The sequence below is a fragment of the Podarcis melisellensis genome, assembly GCF_964234715.1.
Source record: "Podarcis melisellensis genome assembly, chromosome: 8".
NCBI classification, from domain to species: Eukaryota; Metazoa; Chordata; class Lepidosauria; order Squamata; family Lacertidae; genus Podarcis; species Podarcis melisellensis.
Genome location: NC_138540.1, coordinates 13699456 through 13724614, shown reverse-complemented (window position 1 = coordinate 13724614; position 25159 = coordinate 13699456). Strand labels below are relative to the sequence as shown.

The window sequence follows — 25159 nt, the reverse complement described above, 5'->3', positions numbered from 1 at the left end:
CACCATTGCTGCTGTTTCATTCTCCATTCTTCCACACTTGGGATTTCCATCTTTGCACCAGAAGTATTCTTGCAGCTGTTACAGCGTATTGGAAAAGTTTACAATCTTTTCTATTAATTTCATTACTTACCAATCCTAGTAAGAAGGCTTCTGGTTTTCTAACAAATGTATATCTCAACATCTTTTTCAATTCCTTATATATCGTTTCCCAGAAGCCTTTCACCATTTTGCATTCCCACCACATATGATAGAAAGTTCCTTCTTTTTCTTTACATTTCCAATACTTGTTACATGTTTTATACATTTTACCTAATTTAACTAGCGTTATGTACCATCTATATACCATTTTCATTACATTTTCCTTCAACGCGGTACACGCCGTAAATTTTAACCTTTCATTCCATAATTTCAATACCTCTATTTGAAATTTTGATTCTTTTCCTTCATATCCACACATTTTACAGTCTTTTTTAAACATTTCACTAATCTGGTAGTAGTGCGACCAATCATAAACAAATTCTTTCACCTCTTCATAAGTCTTCATTTTCCATTCCCCCCCCTCTCTTATTATCAATTCTCCATAAGTTATCCCCCTCCCCCTCATGTTAATCTTTTTCACACTCATCACTTCCAATGGTGAAAGCCAATGGGGGAGTCTTGGTTCCAACCAATTTTTATACCTCTCCCACACCTCTATCAATGATCTTCGGAAGATGTGGTTTTCAAATCCTTTATGAATTTTTTTCTTTTCATACCACAGATATGCATGCCACCCGAATCTATTATCAAATCCTTCTAAATCTAACAACTCTCCATTCACTAATTTAATCCATTCCTTTAACCAACAGAGGCATGATGCTTCATAATATAGTTTCAAGTCTGGCAGGGCGAAGCCATCTCTTTCTCTCGCATCTGTTAATAACTTAAACTGAATCCTTGGCTTCTTGCCCTGCCAGATATATCTTGAAACTATTTTTTGCCATTCTTTGAAAATTGATGCCCCTTTAATTATCGGTAGTGATTGGAATACAAATAACATCCTTGGCAGCACACTCATCTTTATCGTAGATATCCTTCCCCAAAAAGATAGCTTCAATCTTCCCCACACCTCCAGATCCCTTTTTATCCCATTCCAAACAGGTACATAGTTATTTTGAAACAGATCAATATATATTCTTGGGGGTTAACCATACTCCTAAATACTTCACTTTGTTCACCACTTCCAGCCCTGTACTTTGTTGCATTTTCTCTATTAATTCTTGGTCCATATTTTTCGCAATAATTTTGGTCTTTCTCTTGTTTAAATAAAAACCTGCAACTTGACCAAATTGTTCTATTTCTTCTAGGATTCTTTTAACACTTCCCGCTGGCTCTTCTACCATCATTACAGGATTGTCCGCAAATGCTTTGACTTTATACTCATTTTTCCCTACAGACGCCCCTTTTATTTCTTCATTTTTTCTTATTGATTTTAGCAGAACCTCCAGCACCAAGATGAATAATAATGGTGATAATGGGCATCCTTGTCTTGTACCCTTTGTTATTTTAATGTCTTCCGTTGTATAATTGACAAACCTACTCAAGTAAAGTCACTGGAAGTGGTGGAGGAAGAAGGGGGCAATAGAGAGGAAAGAAAAAAGGTTTTGTGGAAGAGAAAGCAATGAAAAAAACAGAGAGGGAGGGGACAGATGGAAACAAAATCACACCATCTAACTGCTAGGTCAGTTGGAATATGTCTCCACTGGCAGCTGCAGGATCATGTTCTTCCCGAAGCAACGCAGAACCTTGTGTGCACCTTCAAAGACCATTAAATGCATTGTGGCTTGAGGTTTCACGGACTAGAGTTGTGGTTTTAGCTGCAAGAGATACGGATAGGAAAACAGGAAGCTGCATTGTAAAGGCATGGTGCTGATGTGAGCCTGAAGGCGTGGCACCACCGTCAGCCAACGGCCCAGCAGTGTCTGTCAGCGCTCTTGTTTCCCATTTGGCTGGCTTTGCTTGGACCCAACTTGCTTTCGTTTCAAAACTGCCAGCCTCAGGCGTGGGATCGTCCAGAAAGCAGGTGTGAGCTGGCACATGGCGATGCCAGGAGCCAGTTCAAGATTCCCGAGGCGTTCGGTTAGATTGCCCGAGACAGGATGTTTGCATCACTCCATCCGTCTCCCGTCATTCCCATGGCAACTGAGCAATGTGCAGACAGCGTCTGCAAAAGCCGGCATGAAGGAGGGCAAAAGTTAAGCTGCCCATTTAGAAAAAACACACACTTATACCAGGATGGGACTCTTTTGCAATAAGCTTGCCAGCCTCTCCTTTTGTTCCCTTGTCAGATCACGCAAAAGCAATCCCCGACTTGATTTGGTCACCAGGGGCTGGGGTGGTCCATTTAAACCCTGCTTCTCACAGCTGTTGCCATTTCACACACTCCTGCCTTTCTCTCTGCTATAGCCTGGCATGCAGGGGCTCCCGAAAGAGACCAAGATGAGCAAACCAGCCCATCGAGGAGGCTTGCAAGCGTGGGGGAAATGGCTGCTTCTCCTGAATGCTGCTGTCCCTGCAGTCTCCACCATGCAGACAGGTAGGCCGAAACTTTAGCTCAGAGCTTGCCAAACTTTTCCTTTTCCCCCATTTTTCTTTTGCAATTCAACAGTCACAATTTTTATTAAATTTCTGCTTTACATTTTAGAATATTCACTTAAACAACCTTAAAATATCAATGTCTTCACTTCTTCTCTTCCCATGGTTCATTTTGCACAACATAAACTAAAAACCACTAAGTATTCCATTATTACATCCATCAAAACTTATTTACACTGTTGAATTTATCTTAATGCTGCCCGTGTTTTCAAGTGTACACAATTTTCCTCCATATATTCAATAAACATCTTTCCAATCTTCTCTAAATGTATGTTCTTCTTGTTCTGTTATATGTTAGCTCCTCAAGCTGAGCATATTCCATCAGTTTAAGTTGCCATTCTTCTTTAGTTGGGACCTCTCTCATTTTCCATTTTTGGGCTAACGAAACATGAGCCGCAGTAGTGGCATACATAAATAGCCTTTTTTGACACCTGGGAATTTCCGTCTGAGTTATCTGAGTTAAAGCTTTCCAAACTTTTCATGCTGGTGACACACTTTTCAGACATGCATCATTTTGCGACACAGTAATTCAGTTTTACTAACAAACCAGAGATTAAACTAACCCCTTCCAGTCCCGAGAGGACCACAACACACCAACACACTGCAGCCAACACACTAAACTGTCGCAACACAGAGTTTGGAAAGCTCTGCTTTAGCCAGTTCCTCAATTTCCTTCCCAGGCAATTTTGGATTGACATCTTGGCTTGGCCCCTAAATCTCTACCAGACGGGGACTGGGTTGGTGATGGGAGCTGAAGTCAAAAGACCTAGTGTAGCATCCAGGTATCTTAAATGCCCTTGCCTGCCTCTTTTTTCCATGTTGCTGGTTTTCATGGAGTCAATATGGCTTGGATTGTGGCTGTAGCACAACAAGGTTGCCACAAAGTGCTGCATTTACTGCCCCAGGAAAGATAATAATCATGAGCTGAGAGTAGGGCTGGGCGATATATCGTCCAAAGCTGGTTTGAAGTCCATATTGTTATAACGATTTCATAATTTTTGACCTGGCAATATATCATGAATCATGATTTGTGTGTGCACTATGCAAAAAATCATGATGCAGGAAAAACTGTGAAGCCAGGCAATGCCTCTACATAGCTCCATCCTTATTACATGAGCACTGTTCCACAGCATTCGATATTTTCATTTACATACATTCATTTGAAATAAGATGGGTTTATGAAGCAATTCTATATCCTCCCACCACGCTGACGAAGAATTCTACAAAACAGTAGTCAATATCCGGAATCGCAGTTCAGTGTTGGACATCGTATTTGCTGAATACCCAAAGATTCACAGCTTGTCTTTCATCGTACACAGTCTGGTACCTCACTTCATTTAAAGATTTTCAGAGACTTTGAGACTAAAGATTTCATTTTGTACTTGTTATGGTTTGAAGGAATTCTATAAAAGATTGTCTATTGCGTATGTACATGGTCATCGTGTTGCCTAGACATTGCTGCCATCCTTATTTCAGGCATCATGATATATCATATATCGCAGTGTTTACCTGGTGATATATCACGATGCTGAAAAGCAGCTATCGCCCAGCCCTAGTTGAGAAGATCCCTAGCGATCATCTGGTCAGACCCCTGCTTGAAGTGGGGTGCAATCACAGCACCCCTCACTTACGGATGCCCAACCTTTGCTTCAATACGTCCAGTGAAGGAGAGCTCATGGCATCTCAAAGCAGTCATTTCCACTCTTGAGCAGCTCCTCCTAACATTGAGCCAAAATCTGCTTCCCTGAAATTTCCACCCATTGTCTCTGCCCTCTGGAGAAACAGAGAACAAACTTACTGCAGCCTTTCAGATATTGGAAGACTGATTTGTCAGCAGTCTGTGCTAATGATACCACAAAGACTTTTTGCTGCTTGCGCTAAAAGGTACCTATTTAAAATGAGCTTGGGCAAAGTGAAACCTAAGAAAATAAATATGGGTTCGTGTTTAGCAGCTGCAGCTGCTATTCTATGGCGTTGGGAGGGTGAGTGGGTGGGGAGAGCTTGAGAAAGGGTGCGTTTACAGTCACTAAGGAATATTTTAGTCACAATAGATAGCAGCTTGTAGTTGTTTAGTTGTTTAGTCGTGTCCAACTCTTTGTGACCCCCTGGACCAGAGCACGCCAGCCACTCCTGTCTTCCACTGTCTCCCGCAGTTTGGTCAAACTCATGCTGGTAGCTTCGAGAACACTGTCCAACCATCTCGTCCTCTGTCGTCCCCTTCTCCTTGTGCCCTCCATCTTTCCCAACATCAGGGTCTTTTCCAGGGAGTCTTCTCTTCTCATGAGGTGGCCAAAGTACTGGAGCCTCAGCTTCAGAATCTGTCCTTCCAGGGACCACTCAGGGCTGATTGCCTTCAGAATGGAGAGGTTTGATCTTCTTGCAGTCCATGGGACTCTCAAGAGTCTCCTCCAGCACCATAATTCAAAAGCATCAATTCTTCTTTGCAATCAGCCTTCTTTATGGTCCAGCTCTCACTTCCATACCTCACTACTGGGAAAACTATACAGCTCCTTTAAACAAAAGATGCTGCGCAGGAAGCAAACAACTGCCTTGTGATGCATCCAAGTCCCACCATATCAATTTTGCCTTCCTGCCTTTTTGTCCTGCAGATATGCACTGTCCCTTGTTCTAAGGTACTTGTGCCCCCACCCATTTTCTGTTCAGCTTTTGTTTTGTTTTTGTTCTGTTATAAGAAAAAAAACCCTGCTCCTTTTCCCTTATGGGGTACCCAAGAGCCCGTATAGAGTCCTGATGTAGGTTCTCTATTGGTAGGAGAAAATAACAGAGGCCAACCAGAGAATATTTAGAAGCAAAGCAGCTAGTAAGCCTGATCTTTATTCAACTGTTGCAACAGGGTCCCCACTCACCACATGCAGGAGGGAGGAGGAACTCAGAACATTGGTGTGCAAGCTCTTATATAGACATTTGAAATTGCCCACCCTGGAGCCCAAGACTACCCCCTGAAACATCGTACATACAGCACAGAAGGAGACAGTCAACAACAGAGGAGGCGGTCCACAGCAGAAATCCTGTTTGCCAGGGTATATGATAATGGTCACTGATTGCATCATATGGGCAGTCTGTCCATTCTTCTGTGGTGGTAAATAGTTCCTGAATCCAGGTGACAGGCTCATCCTATTCACACACAAATATGCCCTTAAGACAGGATTTGTGAGCAAAGAGACAATGGGGAGGTTTTCCCATTTCCTTCCTCCTTGCAGAGAAATATTTGAGGTCAATTTGGGAGAGTCAAAATGGCTTCAGGATTGTTCTCCTGTACTATTTCAGATATGTGGTTTACATACTTATGTATTTGTTTGGCTTTTAATTTACGAACATTTAATTTATATATTTGATACCTTAAATTCTTATAGCAGTTCATTTTAAGGGAAAGTGTGGAGGCAGGAAACTAACCAGGGAGAAAGTGTGAAAGGATGGGGCTTGGTAAGAAAAAAGGGGGGGAGGAAATGGAAATGATAAGGAGCACACAGTGGAAATTTTAACATGGGTGCCACATTGCAGGTTGGAAACCAGACCTGGAAAGGCTGTCAAGTTGTGGTTCCAGAATGACCATGTTAACGGAGAAATCTGAGGGTTCCCTTGGACAAAAAAAACCAAGGACACCAGCCAGGAATACCAGAGCAAAACAGCAGCCAGTAGGCTTGGTCTTTAGTGAAGACTGTCGCGACAGGACTCCCACCTGCCACCAGGTGAAGCAAGATGGAAGCAAGATAGTTACTAATCCCCCACGCTACATCCCTAGAACTACATCATTGACACATCACAAAAAGGGGTTGAGGGAGGAGTTGTGGAGGTAACCTGAGTATCTTTTCACCTGGCTGGTTCTTCCTTTCTCCCAATCACAAACAAACAATCACACCCTAGGCCAACCCCAACCTCTCTCACCACCAAAGGAACACAAGTGAACAACACAAGCACGCTGACACCAAACCCTACATACATTAAGCAGAAACACCACTACCCGACCCCACCCCCATCCATCTCCCCTCCCTCCACCTCCCTTTCTTTCTTTCTTTCCCCCCTTTTTTTTCTTCTCCCCCTAATGCCTCAACAAATGAAACGGATTTGTAAAAATGTTACATGGGGGAAAAAAATACGAGGCATTACACTTACACTGTAAAACAAGAAAACCCTTAATAAAATATATTTCTTTTTTTTAAAAAACCTGTCTCCAGAGGCTGTTCCCAGAATCTCTCACAACTAGCAAGTTGGAATGAACCAGTGACAAAATTCCCAAGTGAAAATTCCCAGAAGCTGGTGGTGGGCAAGGGGGGGGACCTCTTGAGTACAGCCACTCATTCTTCACACTAGGATGTGTGGAAATTATGAGGCTGATGGGAAGAACTAGAGGGCCAGAATTCCTGGGTTTAATGTGCTGGCCGTTTTGTTGTTTCTGGGTAATGGTGAAAAGGAGTGAACTAAACGAGTGCCGGGTAATTGAGACAGCAGTTGACATTAGGCAACACAATAGAGTCTTGTGGCATTTTAAAGACCAAGAGATTTATAGTGGCATAAACTTCTGTGGACTAAAGGAGATCGGGTCTTTAGGCCACAAAGGTTTCCGCTACCATAAATCTCTTTATCAACTTTAAACTGCCACAAAACAACCCTGTCCTCTGTTGCCCTCGACAGTAGCAAGGCAACCATCCTCTGGGTGTTATTCGGGTTAAACAGGCTTCCTTTGGCCATCTCTGGGCCACCGATGAGCCCATGGTAATATGCTGGGTGTTGCAATTAGTAAAGCAAATAATTTAAGCACGTGTGATAGTGTGCTCATTTAGCACGCTGATAAATGCTTGGTTAAGTCATCCATTTTCAAACAGCTGTGACAGGAACTTTAGACTGAACTCTCACTCGCCCCCCAAATCTCTAGTAATTTCATTCTTAGAAGCAAAACAAAATAGCCAATGTTGACTGCAAACTGCACACAGTTATACACAAATTGTCATGGAAGATAGTTCTGTCTGGAGGTTGGTACTAAATTAAGCTTCCACTTTCAGAGGCAGTATACCCCATAATATTATGTACGGGGAGGGGGGGCAAAGGAAGAGGTGGAGAGACTGCAGCCTCATGCCCTGATTATGAGCTTGAGTCATTTCTTGCCAGTAACCGAATGCTGAATGAGATGGACTAACCAGCTTTGAGGTGTAATAAACAAAATCTGCCCTTCTTCCCTTATGGGGGACACAAGAGCCCTTATAGGGTCTGTTGTAGGTTCTCCATCGGTGTTCGGGGATCCAAGGTACGACTGTATAATGAATTGAAAAGGATGTTTAAAATAACTTTTGTAAAAAAAAACCCCAGAAGCTTTTCTTTTGGGAATTATACTGACAGAACTATCTAAGCTGTACAGAAACTTATTCATGTATGCGACTACAGCGGCAAGAACGTTACTCGCCCCAAAATGGAAAGAAGCAGAAGTCCCAGCAAAGGAAGAATGGATACAAAAACTTGTGGAATACGCAGAAATGGCGGAACTTACCGGAAGAATAAGAAATCAAGACAACAAACCTTTTATAAAAGAATGGCAATAGTTTATTGAATGTTTACAGATAAATTGTAAACAGATAAGAACATTGGCAGGATTATTGTAATAACTTGCAGTTTTATAAGAGTACAGTGGTACCTTCAGATTATAAGAGTACAGACACTTCAGATTACAGACTCCGCTAACCCAGAAATAGTACCTCGGGTTAAGAACTTTGCTTCAGGATAAGAACAGAAATTGTGCGGCGGCAGCGGGATGCCCCATTAGCTAAAGTGGTACCTCAGGTTAAGAACAGTTTCAGGTTAAGAACGGACCTCCAGAACGAATTAAGTTCTTAACCCGAGGTACCACTGTATATATTTAAAGTAGATGAGTAAATGGGCAAATTAAGTTAATTTGGATATGCAGAAGGTATTAAAAATAAATTTAAGGAACAGCAGAAAGAGGGGAAAGGAAGTCAAGTTTTGAAATGTTAAAATGATTGTAAAATTAGTGAAATGTATACATCTGAAAAGTAATAATAATAATAATAATAATAATAATAATAATAATAGATGGGTCTCTGGCCTGATCCAGAAGGTTCTCCTTCTATGTATGTCTTGCCAATGACTCTCCCTTTTCCTCTCCCTCTTGCCCAACAGTGAGCGTGGTCGATTTCTGTGGCCAGACCCTGCACGGGGATGGGATGGTGTTGACGTCCCACCGAGACTCCCGCCGTTACTACTTTGTAGTGGCCAGCACCGACTGCCAGCTGACCATGCAAGCGGCAACCCCCAAAGACAAGGTCCAGTTCCAGTTCCGCTTCTTCCTGGTGTACAGCATGGTGCGCTCGCCTTCCAGCACGCTGGCCAGCAGGGCCAGCAACGACCACCCCACTCTGGCCCTTCCCAAGTCCAGAAGGGAGCGGGAGACCCCAGACCCTTGCACAGCAGGCTCCTACGTGCAATTCTACGATGGCCAAAACCACACCGCCAAGCCCCTGGGGATGCCGCTGTGCGGGAAGAACATCCCACGGCCCGTCACCTCCAGTGGCAACTTCCTCACCTTGAGGCTCGTGACTCGTGGCCAGCAACCTCGTGTTGACTTTGTGGGTGACTTCACCTCCGTTCGAACTGGTAAGGCAGGAAGCAGCTGTTGTAAACAAAAATGGCCCTTATTCCTTATGGGGTATCCAAGAGCCCATATAGAGTCCTTACATAGGTTCCCTATTGGTAGGAGAGAATACCAGAGGCCAACCAGAGAGTATTGAGAAGCAAAGCAGCTAGTAAGCTTGATCTTTATTGATCTGTTGCAACAGGGTGCTCCCCTCACCCGCAAGAGAGAGGAGGGACCCAGAAAAATGTCGTGCAAGGGCTTATAAAGACTTTTAAAATTGCTACCCTGTAGATCAAGACCACCCCCAGAAACATCATACATACATCACAGAAGGGGTGTAACCTAAGACCACCCCTCAGATACATCGCACCTACATCACAGAAAAGGTGGTCTTAAAACAGAAATTTGAATGTTGTTTTTCTCCTGTCCTTGTTTATCTCCTGACTGGCAGGTTACCTGATTGGATTTCCTGGGGAGCCTGGCCAATCTTTTGTAGTGATAAATACTTAGTTCCTGGGCCAGGTCACAGGCTCACACCCTATTCAAACACAGACTTACCCTTAAGACAGGATTTGTGAAGGAAAAGACAATGGGGAGGCTTTTCCACTTTGACCATGCAGAAAAAACATTTGCTCAGTTTAGGAATCAAAATGGCATCAGGTCGGTGCTGATCTATGTACGTGCGGTTATGAACATTGCCATATAACTAAGACCTCAAAATTCCTATCACACCATATATCAAAGACCTCAAAATTCCTATCACACAGCTCCAAATGAGCTGAGTAATGCTGCTCTATCTTATTTTAATTTAATTTTATTGCATTTATATTCCACCTCTTCTCCAAGGAGCTCAAGGTGGTGTATGCCTCCTCATTTAATCCTCCCAATCCTGGAAGGCAGCTGAGCCTGAGAGGCAGCAACTGGGCTCCAAGGTCACCCAGGAAGTTTCATGTTGCCCAGTGGGGGGATTTGAACTCTGGTCTCTCCTGGGTCCTAGTCCAACACTGTAACCCTAAGGGTAAGGTGCAGGCGATGTGGACCACTGGGCTGCTGTCAGGGTAACTGGCGCTGTGTTCTAAACCACTGAGCCTCTTGGGCTTGCCGGTCAGAAGGTCAGCGGTTTGAATCCCCGTGATGCGGAGAGCTCCCACTGCTCTGTCCCAGCTCCTGCCAACCTAGCAGTTCTAAAGCACTCTAGTGCAAGTAGAGAAATAGTTACCACTGTGGCGGGAAGGTAAACAGCGTTTCTATGCGCTGTGGTTTCCGTCATGGTGTCCCATTGCGCCAGAAGCAATTTAGTCCTGCTGGCCACATGACCTGGAAAGCTGTCTGTGAACAAACACTGGCTCCCTCGGCCTGAAAGTGAGAAGAGTTCCACAATCCTGTAGTCACCTTTGACTGGACTTAACCATCCAGGGGTCCTTTACCTTTACCTTTTAAAAAAAATTTCAATGCTGGTGTTAAATGCATTTTAAATATTGTTTTAAGCTAGTTTAGGAGGTACATTCCAGGCAGTGCTTTTTAACTGTTACCGGAAAAATCCGAGGGCTCCCTTGGACAAAACAAAGACACCAACCAGGATAACTTGGAGCAAAACAGCAGCCTGTAGGCTTGGCCTTTATTGAACTGTTGCAACAGGGTATTCCCCTCTCTTGCAGGAGAGAGGAAAGACACAGAAAAATGGTGTGCAAGACCTTATAAAAACTTTTGAAATTCCCATCCTCCAGGTCAAGCCCACCCCCAGAAACATCATGCATACATTACAGAAAGGAGGGGTTGAGGGAGGAGTTGTGGTGGTAACCTGAGTGTCCTGTCACCTGGCTGGTTCCCTTTTCCTCCTCCCCATGAGTCATTTTCTGAAGACAAAAGGTAGTCGCAGTTTCCTGCCCCCTGAGGGAAGATCTGATCATTGTCCTTTGTTCCAGTCCATGCTGAATCCACTCCCATATGCAAGTTCTTTGTGATCTTGATTGTCTTCTGTCTAGGACCATCAGGGTTGGCATAGCAACTGGGCAGGGCTCCTGTGGATGTGCTGGGCTGGCCTGTATCAAACCTTCCCCATTTTGTAGTCCTTCCTTCATGGAGTAAAATAAAAGTGGAACAGTGCAAATGCGATGTATGGTTGATTTACTATGAATTTATAACAGAAGCGTAGCGTATGTAGTGAGTGAGTGTGAGTGTGAGTGTGTGTGAAGTTTGTACAAACTGAATGATGGGGGCGGGGGGGTTCCTGCTACAATCTAGGGATACTCAAAGATACGCTGTACCAGCACCTCACTGTAACAACTTCGTGGTGAGTACTGGCCGCTTTCTTTCTATAAAAAACCACTGATTACAGTGGTACCTCGGGTTACATATGCTTCAGGTTACATACGCTTCAGGTTACAGACTCCGCTAAGCCAGAAATAGTACCTCGGGTTAAGAACTTTGCTTCAGGATGAGAACAGAAATCGTGTTCTGGCGGCAGCGGGAGGCCCCATTAGCTAAAGTGGTGCTTCAGGTTAAGAACAGTTTCAGGTTAAGAACAGACCTCCAGAACGAATTAAGTTCTTAGCCCGAGGTATCACTGTATAGGTACATTAAACCACAAGAACAGCAAAATCTGCCTTTCCCTCCCCTTGCAGGCTTGAACGCTTCGGCCTGCAGCACGGAGTCCTATTTTCCCTGCCACAATGGAAAATGCATCCCTCCCAGCCTAGTCTGCGATGGCAGCAGCGTCGATAACTGTGGGGATGGTACAGACCAGGCTGCCCAGTCCCCAGTCTGGTGCAAAGGTTGGTGGCTGTAGAAGGAAGAGGGTGTGTGTATGTGCTGTTATAAGTAAATAAAAACCTGCTCCTTTTCCCTTATGGGGTACCCAAGAGCCCATATAGAGTCCTTTTGTAGGTTCTCTCTTGGTAGGAGAAAATAACAGAGGCCAAGCAGAGAATATTGAGAAGCAAAGCAGCTAGTAAGCCTGATCTTTATTAACTGTTGCAACAGGGTGCTCCCCCACATGCAGGAGAGAGGAGGAGGACCCCAAACCATGCATGCAAGCCCTTATATAGACATTTTAAATTGCCCGCCCTGGAGTCCAAGACCACCCCCCAGAAACATCATATCTACATCACAGAAAAGGCGGTCTACAACAGAAATCTGAGTGCATTGTTTTTATCATGTCTGCCAGGTTACCTGTTAATGGTCACTTGACTGGATTACCTGGGGAGCCTGGCCATTCTTTTGTTATGATAACTACTGGGCTCACACCCTATTCATATCTTAAAAGTGCCCTTAAGACAGGATTTGTGAGCAAAGAGACAAAGCAAAGAGAGCAAAGAGAGAATGGGGAGATTTCCCATTTTGACCTTGCAGAGAAATATTTGAGGTCAATTTGTTCAGGACATTTTCTATGGGGTTTCTGACATGTGGTTTATATACACAGTTATGAACCTTTACTTTATATACATACGACCTTAAAATTCTTATAACAGTGCCATTCCTTGCTCATGATCACTTTAAAAAATGGGTGAGAACGAGAGGCTGAATGCCCGAGCCTGATGGCTGCAGCGGCCCCTTAAGTTGTTAGGAAAGGGAGGAGGCTACGCCCCTCTGCTTTGGTTTCTCCGTGGCAGCACAGAGGCCACTACTGTTTTTGACTCTTTCTCCTTTTCAACTCCAGGCTCACCCACGCTCCTGCCGCCCTTGAATAATGCCGAGGCCTCTTCTGCAGTTAACGCCCTGCCAAGTCAGGTGACCTGCGCAGGACCCCAGGAAAGCCAGCTCCTGCCCCCAGGCACTGGCACCTGGGACAAAACAGGTACAGCAGCACCATTGCTGGCAGGAATGAGGCCTTGTAATAACTTGGTTGTTTATAGTGTGCCTTTTGGGAACTCCCTGCCTATTTTATACTAAGCAGGTGGCTATCACTGTACTCTTTTCAGCTAAAAACACAGTTCTTTGTTACCTACGAAAGGTGATTCCATGTTGTTTGGCACAATGGCAACTCTTCAGCTCGCCCACTCACTCTAACCCCCATCCAAGTCTCCAGGTCCATACAGCAGAAAAACAGCCTCATTCAAAGCATTTGAGGGTAACTCCCAGATCATCCCTTATCTCCAGAGTGATAGTCAGACTATCTGTTATCAATCACCAAGTCAGCAGGAGCTAACAGGAAGACAGCCAAACCGGCATTCATCTCCCCTGGAAATCTGCTAAAAACATTTTTTTTAAAATGCTTTTCAGGTCTACATTTCACTAATTTTACAATCATTCTACCATTTCAAAGCTTGACTTCCTTCCTCCTCTTTCTGAGGTCCCTTAAATTTATTTTTAATATCTTCTGCATATCCAAATTAACTTAATTTGCCCATTTATTCATCTACTTTAAATATATACTGTAATAAAACTGCAGGTTATAACAATAACCATGCCAACGTTCTTATCTGTAAATGTTCAATAAACTATTTCCATTCTTTTATAAAAAGTTTGTATTCTTGATTTCTCATTCTTCCGGCAAGTTTTGCCATTTCTGCATATTCCATAAGTTTTTGTATCCATTCTTCCTTTGCTGGGACTTCTGCTTGTTTTCCATTTTGGGGCGAGTAACATTCTTGCTGCTGTAGTCGCATACATGAATAAGTTTCTGTACAGCTTAGGTAGTTCTGTCCCTAGAATTCCCAAAAGAAAAGCTATTGGGTTGTTGTTTTTTACAAACATTATTTTAAACGTCTTTTTCAATTCATTACATATCATATATAAAACATTTTTGTATAGCTAGGCCTATCCACATGCTTATAAAGTTAAAGTGAATTTGAATCTCTTAGTATTTTAAATTTTTGTAGGTTTTATTGTTGTAATTTTTTTTTATTTTCTTGTTCTACCCTTTTTGTAAACTGCTCCGAGTTTTTCTTCACAGTCAAGCAGTGTCTGTATTTTTTGAAATGAACAACAATATCAAAATAGCACAGCTGGGGCAATTGTTTGGTGGGGAACACAATTTGTTCCATTTTCCTGCCACTTACCAGGCTCCTTCTCCTCCTTCACAGATAAACGCAAGCCTCTCCTTGCTTCGCTGGCTGCCATCCTGGGCGCTGCCTTCCTGTTCTGGTGCTGCTGGAATCCAGGCTGGCTCATCTGGAGGATGGGCGCCTGCAGATACCTGCCCGGTTGCAATTCCGTCTGCGCTGCCTGCCACCTCTGCCCACGCAGCTGCACCCGCCGGGAGCCCCCCAAGGTCACCCCACATGGAAGCACTGAGCCACCCGTGTGACTCCGAGATGGGGGGCAGGGTCACAGGCCCTTAGTTTTAGAAGGGCATGGGCCAGAAGGGGTACCGCTGGCAGTGGAGGCATGGTGGGGCTAAGCCAGGGGTAGGCAACCTAAGGCCCAGGGGCAAGATGCAGCCCAATCGCCTTCTAAATCTGGCCCACGGATGGTCCAGGAATCAGCATGTTTTTACATGAGTAGAATGTGTCCTTTTGTTTAAAATGCATCTCTGGGTTAATTGTGGGGCCTGCCTGGTGTTTTTACATGAGTACAGTGGTAGTTCGGGTTAAGACCTTAATTCGTTCTGGAGGTCTGTTCTTAACCAGAAACTGTTCTTAACCTGAAGCACCACTTTAGCTAATGGGCCCTCCCGCTGCCGCCGCACAATTTCTGCTCTCATCCTGAAGCAAAGTTCTTAACCCGAGGTAATATTTCTGGGTTAGTGGAGTCTGTAACCTGAAGCATCTGTAACCTGAAGCATATGTAACCCGGGGTACCACTGTAGAATGTTTCCTTTTATTTAAAATGCATCTCTGGGTTATTTGTGGGGCATAAGAATTCGTACTTCTTTCTTCCCCCCCAAAAATATAGTCCGGCCCCCCACATGGTCTGAGGGACGGTGGACCGGCCCACGGCTGAAAAAGGTTGCTGACCCCTGGGCTAATCAGACAGATGTATACTGGCTGATCTCCCACAAGGTGGCAGGAGATGCCTGCTTCTTTCCTCAGTGGGTTCAAACTAAGGCACTTGGCACCAGGCCTTGAGATACGCTCACATCCACACCATGCATTTAAGAACAAAAGAATAGCCTGCTGGAATGGCCCATCTAGTCCAGCATCCTGTTCTCACAGGGGCCGCCAAGATGCTTGTGGGAAACCTGCAACCAGAGCACAAGGGCACCCTTTCTTCTTGTGCTTTCCAGCAACTGGAATTCTTAAGCATTCGCTGCCTCTGACCTCCATGGATTTGCCTGATCCTCTTTCGAAGTCTTCTAGATTGGTGGCTGTCACTGCCTTCTGTGGGAGGGAGTTCGATAGTTTAACTATGCACTAAGTAAATTAGTATTTCCTATTACAGTGGTGCCTCGCAAGACGAAATTAATCCGTTCCGTGAGGCTCTTCGTATAGCGGTTTTTTCGTCTTGCGAAGCAAGCCCATTGACAGCTTAGTGGATTAGCACTATTAGCGGTTTAGCGGCTTTTAGCGGCTTATCAGCTTAGCGGATCAGCTGATAAGCGGCTTAGCTGCTTAGAAAAAGGGGGGGAAAGGGGGAAAAAACGCAGGAATTCACAAGACATTTTCGTCTTGCGAAGCAAGCCCATAGGGAAATTCGTTTTGCTAAGCGCCTCCAAAACGGAAAACCCTTTAGTCTAGCGGGTTTTCCGTATTGCGAGGCGTTCGTCTTGCGGGGCACCACTGTATTATTATTATTATTATTATTATTATTATTATTATTATTATACCGCCCTATACCTGGAGGTCTCAGGGCAGTTCACAGAAAAGATCAACATAAAACCCACAATATATATCAAAATAAAAACAACCCAATAACACCCCCCCAAAAAAGGAGCCTCATTTTAAAAGGGTATAGGATGTCAAACAGATCAACCAAAGGCCTGGTTAAAAAGGATTGTTTTTGCCTGGCACCTAAAGGTGTATAATGAAGGCGCCAGGCGAACTTCCCTAGGGAGAGCATTCCACAGATGGGGAGCCACTGCAGAGGCGGCCCTGTTCTCATGTTGCCACCCTCCGGACCTCTCAAGGAGGAGGCACACAAAAGAGGGCCTTGGAATATGATCTCAGGGTTCGGGTAGGTTCATATGGGAAGAGGCGGTCGTTGAGGTATTGCGGTCCTGAGCCGATTAAGGCTTTATAGGTCAAAACCAGCACTTTGAATTGGGCCCGGAAACTAATTGGTAGCCAGTGCAGTCGGGCCAGGATTGGTGTAATATGCTCAAACCGTCTTGCTCTGGTGAGCAACCTGGCCGCTGAATTCTGCACCAGCTGAATTTTCTGAACCATCTTCAGAGGCAGCCCTACGTATAACACATTGCAGTAATCTAACCTTGAAGTTACCAGAGCACAGACAACAGTAGTTAGGCTATCCCTGTCCAGATAGGGACCAAATCTTCCAGCATTCAGCTTCATTGGATATGCACATGGATATCTCATGTCATATATCACTTTGGTTTCATAGAATCAACCAATTACAATGCCGGAATCTCAGCTACAGCATCTTTGACAGATGGCCACGCAACCACTGCTTAAAATCTTCCAAGGAAGGAGAGTCCCCCACCTTCCTCTGTCGAACAGCTCTTGGAACTGCACTTTTAAGGGTGCTTAGGAGACCCCCCCTCACAAGAGCTAAGAGTCCCTAGGATTTTTTGGGGAAAGTCATGACTGTTAAAGTGGCCCAAAAACACAGGTCTGGTGTGTGGATGGGGTTTCTCTTTTGCTCTGGGCCTGAGATCTTTCCTCTTAAGCAAGCAGTCAGGTTATGACAGGGAAAGGAAAGCCTGTGTTCATCTAGCTGAAAGAAAAGAAAAAGACCCGAGATGTGGGATCAAGTCAAAGGAGACCCACAGATGTTCCCTCTCGTTTTATATTGAGGCACCAAGTCAGGCACCTATTCCAGGGATGCTATCAGGAGACTGAGAATGACAAACTTTGAAATGTGGATATTTTAGATCAAAGGTTTTCAACCTTTTTGAGTCCATGGCTCCCTTGACGCAACTACATTCTTTCTGTGGCACCACGGTGGGGTTCAGGAGCCCCTTGCTTGCAGAGCTGGCAGCCTCTCACCCTTTTTCGAACACCCTCCCTTGTGGAGTGTTCCCTCAGCCTCCTCTCTTCTCCTATTTCCTTGGGAGTCCTCTGGGCAGCAGCAGCTGCCGCCCCTGGTCTTTGAGCTGCCCCCCTGCACCAAAGAGAGGTCCCTCTCAGAGATACCATTCACATGGGGAGCTTATAACCAGGGCTGCTGCAATAAACAGCCGCACAAGCCTTTGGGAGGCAGAGATGCAAGAGGGCATAAGAGGAGGAAGGGAAGGGAAGAGGGACAGAGGCCAGTGTTGCCCTGGCACCCCTGACCATCATTCAAGGCACCCCTTAACACTGGTTAAAACCCACTGTTTTACTCATAGGACTATGCTTCATATGTTCCCAGCATAGTCATAAGGGAAGGCAGATCACACTGGGAAAAGGAAAGTACTGACATGGAAGGCATTTTTTACTTATTTTGGGATGTGCAGCTTCTTTATCAGGCTTGGTATGTACAAAATCAACCCAGAGACCAGTATGAATTTTTTCTGCCCTCCTGTGTTGTTTCCACTTCACCATTGGCCAAGCTGTTGCAATGCTGTCCAAGGCAAAAGGTAAAAAAGGTAAAGGACAATTAAGTCCAGTCAAAGGCAACTATGGGGTTGCGGCAAGGAAGCCGGCGTTTGTCCACAGACAGCTTTCCAGGTCATGTGGGCAGCATGACTAAACCGCTTATGGTGCAATGGGATACCGTGACGGAAACCAGAGCACATGGAAATGCCGTTTACCTTCCCACCGCAGCGGTACCTATTTATCTACTTGCATTGCGTGCTTTCGAACTGCTAGGTTGGCAGGAGCTGGGACAGAGCAATGGGAGTTCACCCTGCTGCGGGGATTTGAACCGCCGACCTTCTGATGGGCAAGCCCAAGAGGCTCAGTGGTTTAGACCACAGCGCCACCCGTTAAAGCACCACACAGTTAAAGCACACAACTGTCCCCCAAGATTTGTGTCTCTGTGTGTGTGTTCTTTAAATGTACAGCATGCACACAACCTCAGCTAAGACAGGGAGCCACAGACTTGACACACGGACTTTGGGGTTCAGCACCATTTATTTAAGAAAGAAAGAAAAAGAACAAATGGGGGAGGCAGGCAGGGGAAGCAAAAGGCAGGAACAAGTTCTGGAGTGACACAAGCATCATGGTGCCTCCCAGACAGTATAATTCTGGTTCTGGAAGGAAGCGGGCAAGGCAGAGTGAACACTGGCGGCAAAGGCTCACACGGGGCAAGCCAGAGCCAGCCACACCATTAAGGGAATGTGGGAGGCTGGCTGGAGCACAATCCTGTGAGGCCCAAGCTCAAAAGATAAGCCCTATAGTGCCTGCTTGGCACAAGCACTGTCTGCAGGGGCAACACCCAGGGCTGTCTGAAGAGGGAAGGAAAGGCAGTATAGTTACCTGAAGATCAGCTCCAAAGTCTGCCCTCTTCAGTGTCTCGGGGCTGAGAGAAGGCAGCAATCAAAACCCCCTTTCCCCAGCTGCAATGGGCTCCTTCTGCCTCTCATCCCCCAGCAAAGCATCTTGCCATCCTCCTGGGAACGCTGGACGGGACACTCCTGCCCTCCAGTGCTTGTGGCACTGGGAGGCTGGCAGGAGCTGCTGTGTGGGGTGCCCATTGCAGCTCTCCTGCACACGTTGCAACACTCTTGCCCCCACCCCTGCCCATGGAAAGGGGGCAGCCTGGTCCTCTGAAATGCTGATGAGAGACCTGCCTGCCTGCTTCCCAGGCAGCAGACGAGGCTGCAACAGCTCCTTACCTGGCCCTGCCAGGCCCCGGGGTGTCTGCAGCTCTGGGGGACTGTACACTGCAAAAGAAGGTGTGGGTCTATGGGAGAACCCACACAGACTAATAAGGCACTGATGGCTTGGGAGGGGCAAATCCCATTTCTGCCCTGCGGCGATTAAGGCATGGGAACCATTGCCCACTTTTTGGTGTTGGGCTCTCGGCTGCTTTCTGCGCCAGCCAGAGCACAGGGGGACTCCATATGGCTTTGCATGTGTCACTGAGGACCAGGTGGAGAGGGCGCACTGAGGCGCCGCAGCCGTTCCTGGCTGGAACTCGTTCCAGCACTTCTTGGGCGGGCGCCATTGCCACTAAAAAGAGAACCAGCGAGGAATTCATGGTGAGTTCCAGCACCTCTTTTTCTAGAAAAATAACACTGACCACAGCCTAGCCTGGATGTGTGAGGGGTGGGAGCAAACTCGATTGTGCCAGGCGGGCAGTGCCACGTGGGGCACCGCGACAAAACCCAGGAAGCTCAAACTTGTCCTAGTTGAAAAGCTTGGCGCATGCTGGAGGATGAGGGCAAAGGACCTCCCTCCTTCCTCAGTGCTCCTGCGAATCCTGCCCTGGCTGGAGTGCTGCTACGGAGTTGGGCGGGGGCACCACGATACAGAGACCCACCCACCCCACAAGCAAGACAGGAGGGGAAGGGCAAGACAGGACAGTATCTTTGGTCACAACCTGCCTGGCCCAGCCCAGCCCAGCAGCAGAAGCAAGAGAAGCCACGAGGTCACCCCGCTGCCCACCCCTCGGCCTCAGAGCAGCTTCTTCAGGGCAAGGTGGCACGTTGGGCCCTGTCTGAGATGCTCATCCCTGAAAACCTCGGGCACGGCTCTGTCCAAGCGCCTCTCACGAATGCCGCTCTCCAGTCCTTTAAGTCCAGTCCACTGTCTCCTCTCTCTGTCCTTCCAAGTGAGGGCTGGGGAAGGTGGTGGGACGACGACAGGCCCTGCGTGGCCCCCATCGGTCTGTCACTTCCACAAAAAAACCCTCACAAAGAAACTCCCTCCCACGTCACCCCACCCCCATTTTCTTTTGGTAGCAGCAAAGCACCATTTGTGAGTGTGTGTGTGTTTCTCTTTTTTAAAAAAATTCATAATAATAATAATAATAAAATAATAATAATAATAACAATAGATGTCTCTCAATTGGCCTGATGACAAAAAAAATAAAATAAAACAGCGAAGAGTGTGGTTAAGAGGCAAGCCCGGCCTATGAGGAGCACTCCTGGATGTTGAGACCGGCCTCCGAGTGATGGTGCAGGTCAATGGGCTGCTGGGGCTGCTGGCCGGGCCGGTCGTTGATCAGCACCACGTTCTTGATGCAGCCCGTGATCCCTGAGATGTACTTTCCCGCGGTCAGGGTTTGGATGTCAGGTGCTCCGCCTGCGCAGGGGGAAAGGAAGAGCCGTCCGTCAGCAAGTGGGTTCCCTGAAGGGGAGAGGCTGTTGTCCTCTTTCTCCTCGTTAAGTCACTAGGAGGATTCGGGAGGCTGGCAGGGACCACAGCCTCCATCCCAACATTTTGATTTTCAGCATCATCACCGGTGCTGCCTCATTTGGGCCGTGGGATTTAATTGCACACCATCCTTCAGAGAACCTTTTCAAGGTTCTCATATGGCTATCCATTCGTTCAAATCTCGGGCCCACAAGTCACTTGTTACTCTCGCCACCATGTGGACCACGTTTTTAAAATGAAATTAATGCAAGATGGTTTCTATGTTTTCTTAAGGGAAAATGTAGAAACACGATTAGGGAAATTCATTAAAACCCTTTTGTTGTGTTTCTCCTGGGGTTTTTTTTTTGTAGGTGTTCTTTTAAAAAAATATTATTTATACTTTTCAGATTTATGTATTCCACTGATTTTGCAATCATTTTAACATTTCAAAACTAGACTTCCTACCCCCTGTTTCTGCAGTTCCTTAAATTTATTTTTAATATCTTCTGCATATCCAAATTACTATATTGGCCTGAATATAAGCCTCACTTTCCCCCCCCCAAATTCCGACCATGGAAAAGTTAAAGTGTGGCTTAAATTCACGACCTTACAAAAATTGGCTTTTACAAAAACGCTGCTGAAACAGACATATGGTAAAACGGAACAGGCGTGAGTGCCTGCCGAATTTTAATGGAGCGGCCTATATTTGGGTATTGTCTTTTTTTCTTTCCCCTCCTTGAATTTTAAAGCTGTGTTTTATATTTGGGTGCGGCTTATATTTGGGCCAATACGGTAACTTAATTTGCACATTTATTTATCTTCTTTAAATATATACTTTTATGCAGGTTATTACAATAACCCTGCCAATGGTCTTATCTGTTTACGATTTATCTGTAAATATTCAATAAACCATTTGTAGGAGGTGCTCCTGAAGAAGCATTGCTTAGCAAATCGATAATGTCCACCCAGGAACATCCTATCTGGAGGGGTGGCTCTGAGAGGGCTCTGAAAGTGACAAGACATTGACATGGTCCAGACTGAAGTGTAAAGCTTTGAGGGTGAGGGTCCTTTGACCGCCCTTCCAAAATTCAGGAGGGTTGACGCCACAAAGATGTCGTGCGGCACCTGTGAATTTTACACCATTTGCACGGAAAGGCTCTAGAGGTCAGGCAGCAACCAGTGTGGCAATCAATGTTGAAAGGAAACATGAAAAGCGATGCCCAGGTCCTGCATGGATGGCACATCCTGTTCTGTTGCCTTCGGCGAAATGGGAAGCTGCTTCCGCACTGCGACCCCCTGACCTGGGTTCTGCGGCAGCACCTGCAAAGTGGTGGTGCCGACAGTGGATTCCAGCAAGATCTTGTGAGATCTTGCCAGAAGCTGCTGCTGCGGCCATCACCACTCAGTAGAGCATGAGAGTCACGAGTTTGAGTCCTACTTTGAGGCAAAAGGGTCCTGTATTGTATGGAGTTGGACTAGATCAGCCTTTCTCAACCTGGTGGGTCCCCAGATGTTGTTGAACTACAACTCCCATCACCCCTAGCTAACAAGGCCAGAGCTCAGGGATGATGGGAGTTGTAGTCCAACAACATCTGGGGACCCACAGGTTGAGAACCGCTGGACTAGATGTTCCTTGTGATCCCTTCCAACTCTACAATTCTATGATTCTCTGGCCTGTTCCCACCTCATGCCTCTACCCCCGAGTGAAACACAACAGAAGAAGAAAACCTACTCAGTTGATGAGGACTGCCGAAAACTAAATGAAAAGGAGAAGTGTGAATCCCTCATTAGCCCATACACCCAAAGCGCCCTGAAAGTGGTCCGGCTTTGTTGAGACGAAGGCGCTTACCTATATAAATTCGACCTTTGGTATTCACCATGACGTTCTTGCCAGGAGATTCCCCAGCTACCATCTCCTCGCCGTCGACTTGAAGGAAGCCTCTTTTCCCTTCCCTGGAGGAGGAAGAGGAGAGTGTGTCAGAAGGACTAAGGTGTTTTTGAGTGAGGTTGGCTGGATTGGAGAGGATGAGCATGGGTAAGGAAGTGCTTGTCGTCTGCCCGTAGGAACAGAACTGGAAATGTGGTCCAAGGATATTCCACAGGGGAAACCTCACACAGATCAAAATAATAATAATAATAATAATAATAATAATAATAATAATAATAATAATAATAATAAAATTTATTTATACCCTGCCCTCCCCCGCCAGAGCCAGACTCAGGGCGGCCAACACCAGTAAAATTAAAATAAAAACATAATGGGGGGGGGGGAGACACATAATTTAAAATACAGGTTAAAACTACAATTTATAATGCAGCCTCATTTTAAAAGTAGCCCATGGATCAAAACCGTAAGGGGAGGGAAAACATAAGGATCAGACCAAACCAAAGCCAGGCAGAACAGCTCTGTCTTGCAGGCCCTGCGGAAAGATGTCAAGTCCCGCAGGGCCCTAGTCTCTTGTGAGCGTTCCACCAAGTTGGGGCCAGTACTGAAAAGGCCCTGGTCCTAGTTGAGACCTATCTAACCACCTTGCGACCTGGGACCTCCAAAATGATGTCATTTTTGGACCTTAAGGTCCTCTGCAGGGCATACCAGGAGAGGCGGTCCCGTAGGTACGTGGGTCCTAGGCTGCATAGGGCTTTAAAGGTCAAAACCAGCACCTTAAACCTGACCCTGTACTCCACCAGGAGCCAGTGCAGTTGGTAAAGCACTGGATGAATGTGATCCCGTGGCAAGGACCCCGTAAGGAGCCTCGCCGCAGCATTCTTCACCCGCTGGAGTTTCTGGGTCAGCTTCAAGGGCTGGGACAGCACCCCCAGCCCTAGAAGCACACAAATTACTCCTCAACCCGCCTTGTTCAGGAAACAGGGCCTATGCCTTTCTCCACCCCCTAACACTTGGGCTTGTCAAACTAGGGGCGTCCCAAGCCACATCTCTCCACACTCGTCTCACCGGATGGCTGTCACTCTATGCCATTCTCCATCATCAACTGGGTCTTCGGACAAGATGTTCACTTCTCCGCTTCCTAGCTGGTAACTGCAGGAAACACACGGGCAGTGTCAGAGAAGAAGAAGAAGAAGAGTCTGGATTTGATATCCCGCTTTATCACTACCCGAAGGAGTCTCAAAGTGGCTAACATTCTCCTTTCCCTTCCTCCCCCACAACAAACACTCTGTGAGGTGAGTGGGGCTGAGAGACTTCAGAGAAGTGTGACTGGCCCAAGGTCACCCAGCAGCTGCATGTAGAGGAGCGGAGACGCGGACCTGGTTCACCAGATTACGAGTCCACTGTTCTTAACCACTACGCCACACTGGCCACCCCGGAGCCCCAATGCAGAGCGGCCAATAGTGTGACCTCTACCCTCACCTGAACACCAGGTGCCCGTCCTTCAGCCCGAGGCTGATGAAGTCCTTCGCTTTGGCGCTCTCTCCTTCCTCCTGTGACAGAAACCAAACGTTGTTTCTCACCTTCTCCTTTCCTTAGGAGATGGCACCCCTAGGCATCAGTGGGGGGGGGGTCATCCCATACCGAAGCCCATCAACTGTTAAAGAACTGGCACCACTTCAGGTGCCACGTTTTACTTGTTCCACCTTTGCAAGAAATCCCGTCTTTGAGTGTGGCAGCACCGACACTTTTGCAACCCCCTGCCTACTGACATCGGTTGGGTGCCTTCACTGTACTCTATTTGGCCCCTGCTAAAAACATTTTTTTAAAGGCAATTGCTTATCCAGACGTGTAAAAATGTTGACAGGCGTTTTTAGCTTATGATTGATTTTAGTTAGTTTTAAATAAGAGCAATTCAACAGTGGAACAGTCCCTTGGAAGGTGGCAGACTCTCCTTCATCGGAGGTTTTTAAACAGATGATGGATGGCCATCTTTCGGGGATTCCTGAGCTGTGATTCCTGTCTTGTAGGGGGTCAGGCTAGATGACCCCTTGGAATCCTTTACAACTCTACAGTTCTGTGATGATGATGATGGTGATAAGTCTCTGCGCTGCATAGAGATGGGGTCTTATAATCACAGATTCATAGAATTGTGAAGTAGGAAGGGACCGAGAGTCATCTAATTCAACACCCCTGCAATGCAGGAATCTGGACCACCTCCTGCTGGGAGAGAACGCTCTCACCCCCATGGGGCCAGTCTCCTGCCTACTACTACTACTACTAATTTATTTATACCTTGCCCATCTGGCTGGGTTTCCCCAGCCACTCTGGGCAGCTCCCAACAAATTATTAAAAACACAATAAAACATCAAACATTAAAAACTTCCCTAAACAGGGCTGCCTTCAGATTTCTTCTAAAAGTCAGATACTTGTTTATTTCCTTGACATCTGATGGGAGGGTGTTCCACAGGGCAGGTGCCACTACCAAGAAGGCCCTCTGCCTGGTTCCCTGTAACCTCACTTCTCACAGGGAGGGAACTGACAGAAGGCCCTCGGCACTGGACCTCAGTGTCCGGGCTGAACGATGGGGGTGGAGACGCTCCTTCAGGGAGCTGAGGCCATTTAGGGCTTTCAAGGTCAGCACCAACACTAGCTCCCACATCACTTTCCTGCAAACCTCCCTGCTACCTTTGCCAAGCTAATTCTGATCAGTGGTGGAGCTTTACCCGGCGCTTTTTCAGGCCTGTCCAGCATCGC

The 25159-nt window shown here is 46.3% G+C and overlaps 2 protein-coding genes across 19 annotated transcripts in view; one reads left to right on the top strand and one right to left on the bottom strand.

The window, feature by feature from the left end:
* The first annotated feature begins 1574 nt into the window (after positions 1 to 1574).
* On the top strand, positions 1575 to 15532 carry LDLRAD2 (low density lipoprotein receptor class A domain containing 2). Of its 3 annotated transcripts, none has more exons than XM_081923785.1 (5): positions 1575 to 2575; positions 8785 to 9258; positions 11863 to 12012; positions 12897 to 13034; positions 14263 to 15532. In XM_081923785.1, the coding sequence occupies exons 1-5, from the start codon at positions 2452 to 2454 to the stop codon at positions 14484 to 14486; spliced, it is 1110 nt and encodes a 369-aa protein (XP_081779911.1). In that variant the 5' UTR covers positions 1575 to 2451; the 3' UTR covers positions 14487 to 15532. The 3 variants fall into 3 exon arrangements, with proteins under 3 accessions (XP_081779911.1, XP_081779910.1, XP_081779912.1); XM_081923784.1 differs by lacking the exon at positions 14263 to 15532 and adding an exon at positions 13159 to 13440; XM_081923786.1 differs by lacking the exons at positions 11863 to 12012; positions 14263 to 15532 and adding an exon at positions 13159 to 13440.
* Positions 15533 to 18332: 2800 nt separating this feature from the next.
* Positions 18333 to 25159, bottom strand: part of HSPG2 (heparan sulfate proteoglycan 2) — a 230985-nt gene continuing 224158 nt past the window's right edge. For all 16 annotated transcript variants that reach the window (XM_081923336.1, XM_081923349.1, XM_081923344.1 and 13 more), the window contains 4 exons: positions 23885 to 23955; positions 23471 to 23554; positions 22367 to 22470; positions 18333 to 20466 (listed from right to left, as the gene is read on the bottom strand). In XM_081923336.1, coding sequence (XP_081779462.1) covers positions 20294 to 20466; positions 22367 to 22470; positions 23471 to 23554; positions 23885 to 23955 — 432 coding nt within the window. In that variant the 3' untranslated portion in view covers positions 18333 to 20293. The remainder of the gene's footprint in view (positions 20467 to 22366; positions 22471 to 23470; positions 23555 to 23884; positions 23956 to 25159) is intronic.

What these genes read in the sequence shown, in the direction of transcription:
- LDLRAD2 (XM_081923784.1), top strand. Translation starts at nt 2,452, where the DNA reads ATGCAGGGGCTCCCGAAAGAGACCAAGATGAGCAAACCAGCCCATCGA. An exon ending in CTTCACCTCCGTTCGAACTG is followed by an intron (nt 9,259 to 11,862) that starts GTAAGGCAGGAA and finishes CTCCCCTTGCAG; the next exon opens with GCTTGAACGCTTCGGCCTGC. An exon ending in TGGCACCTGGGACAAAACAG is followed by an intron (nt 13,035 to 13,158) that starts GTACAGCAGCAC and finishes TACTCTTTTCAG; the next exon opens with CTAAAAACACAGTTCTTTGT.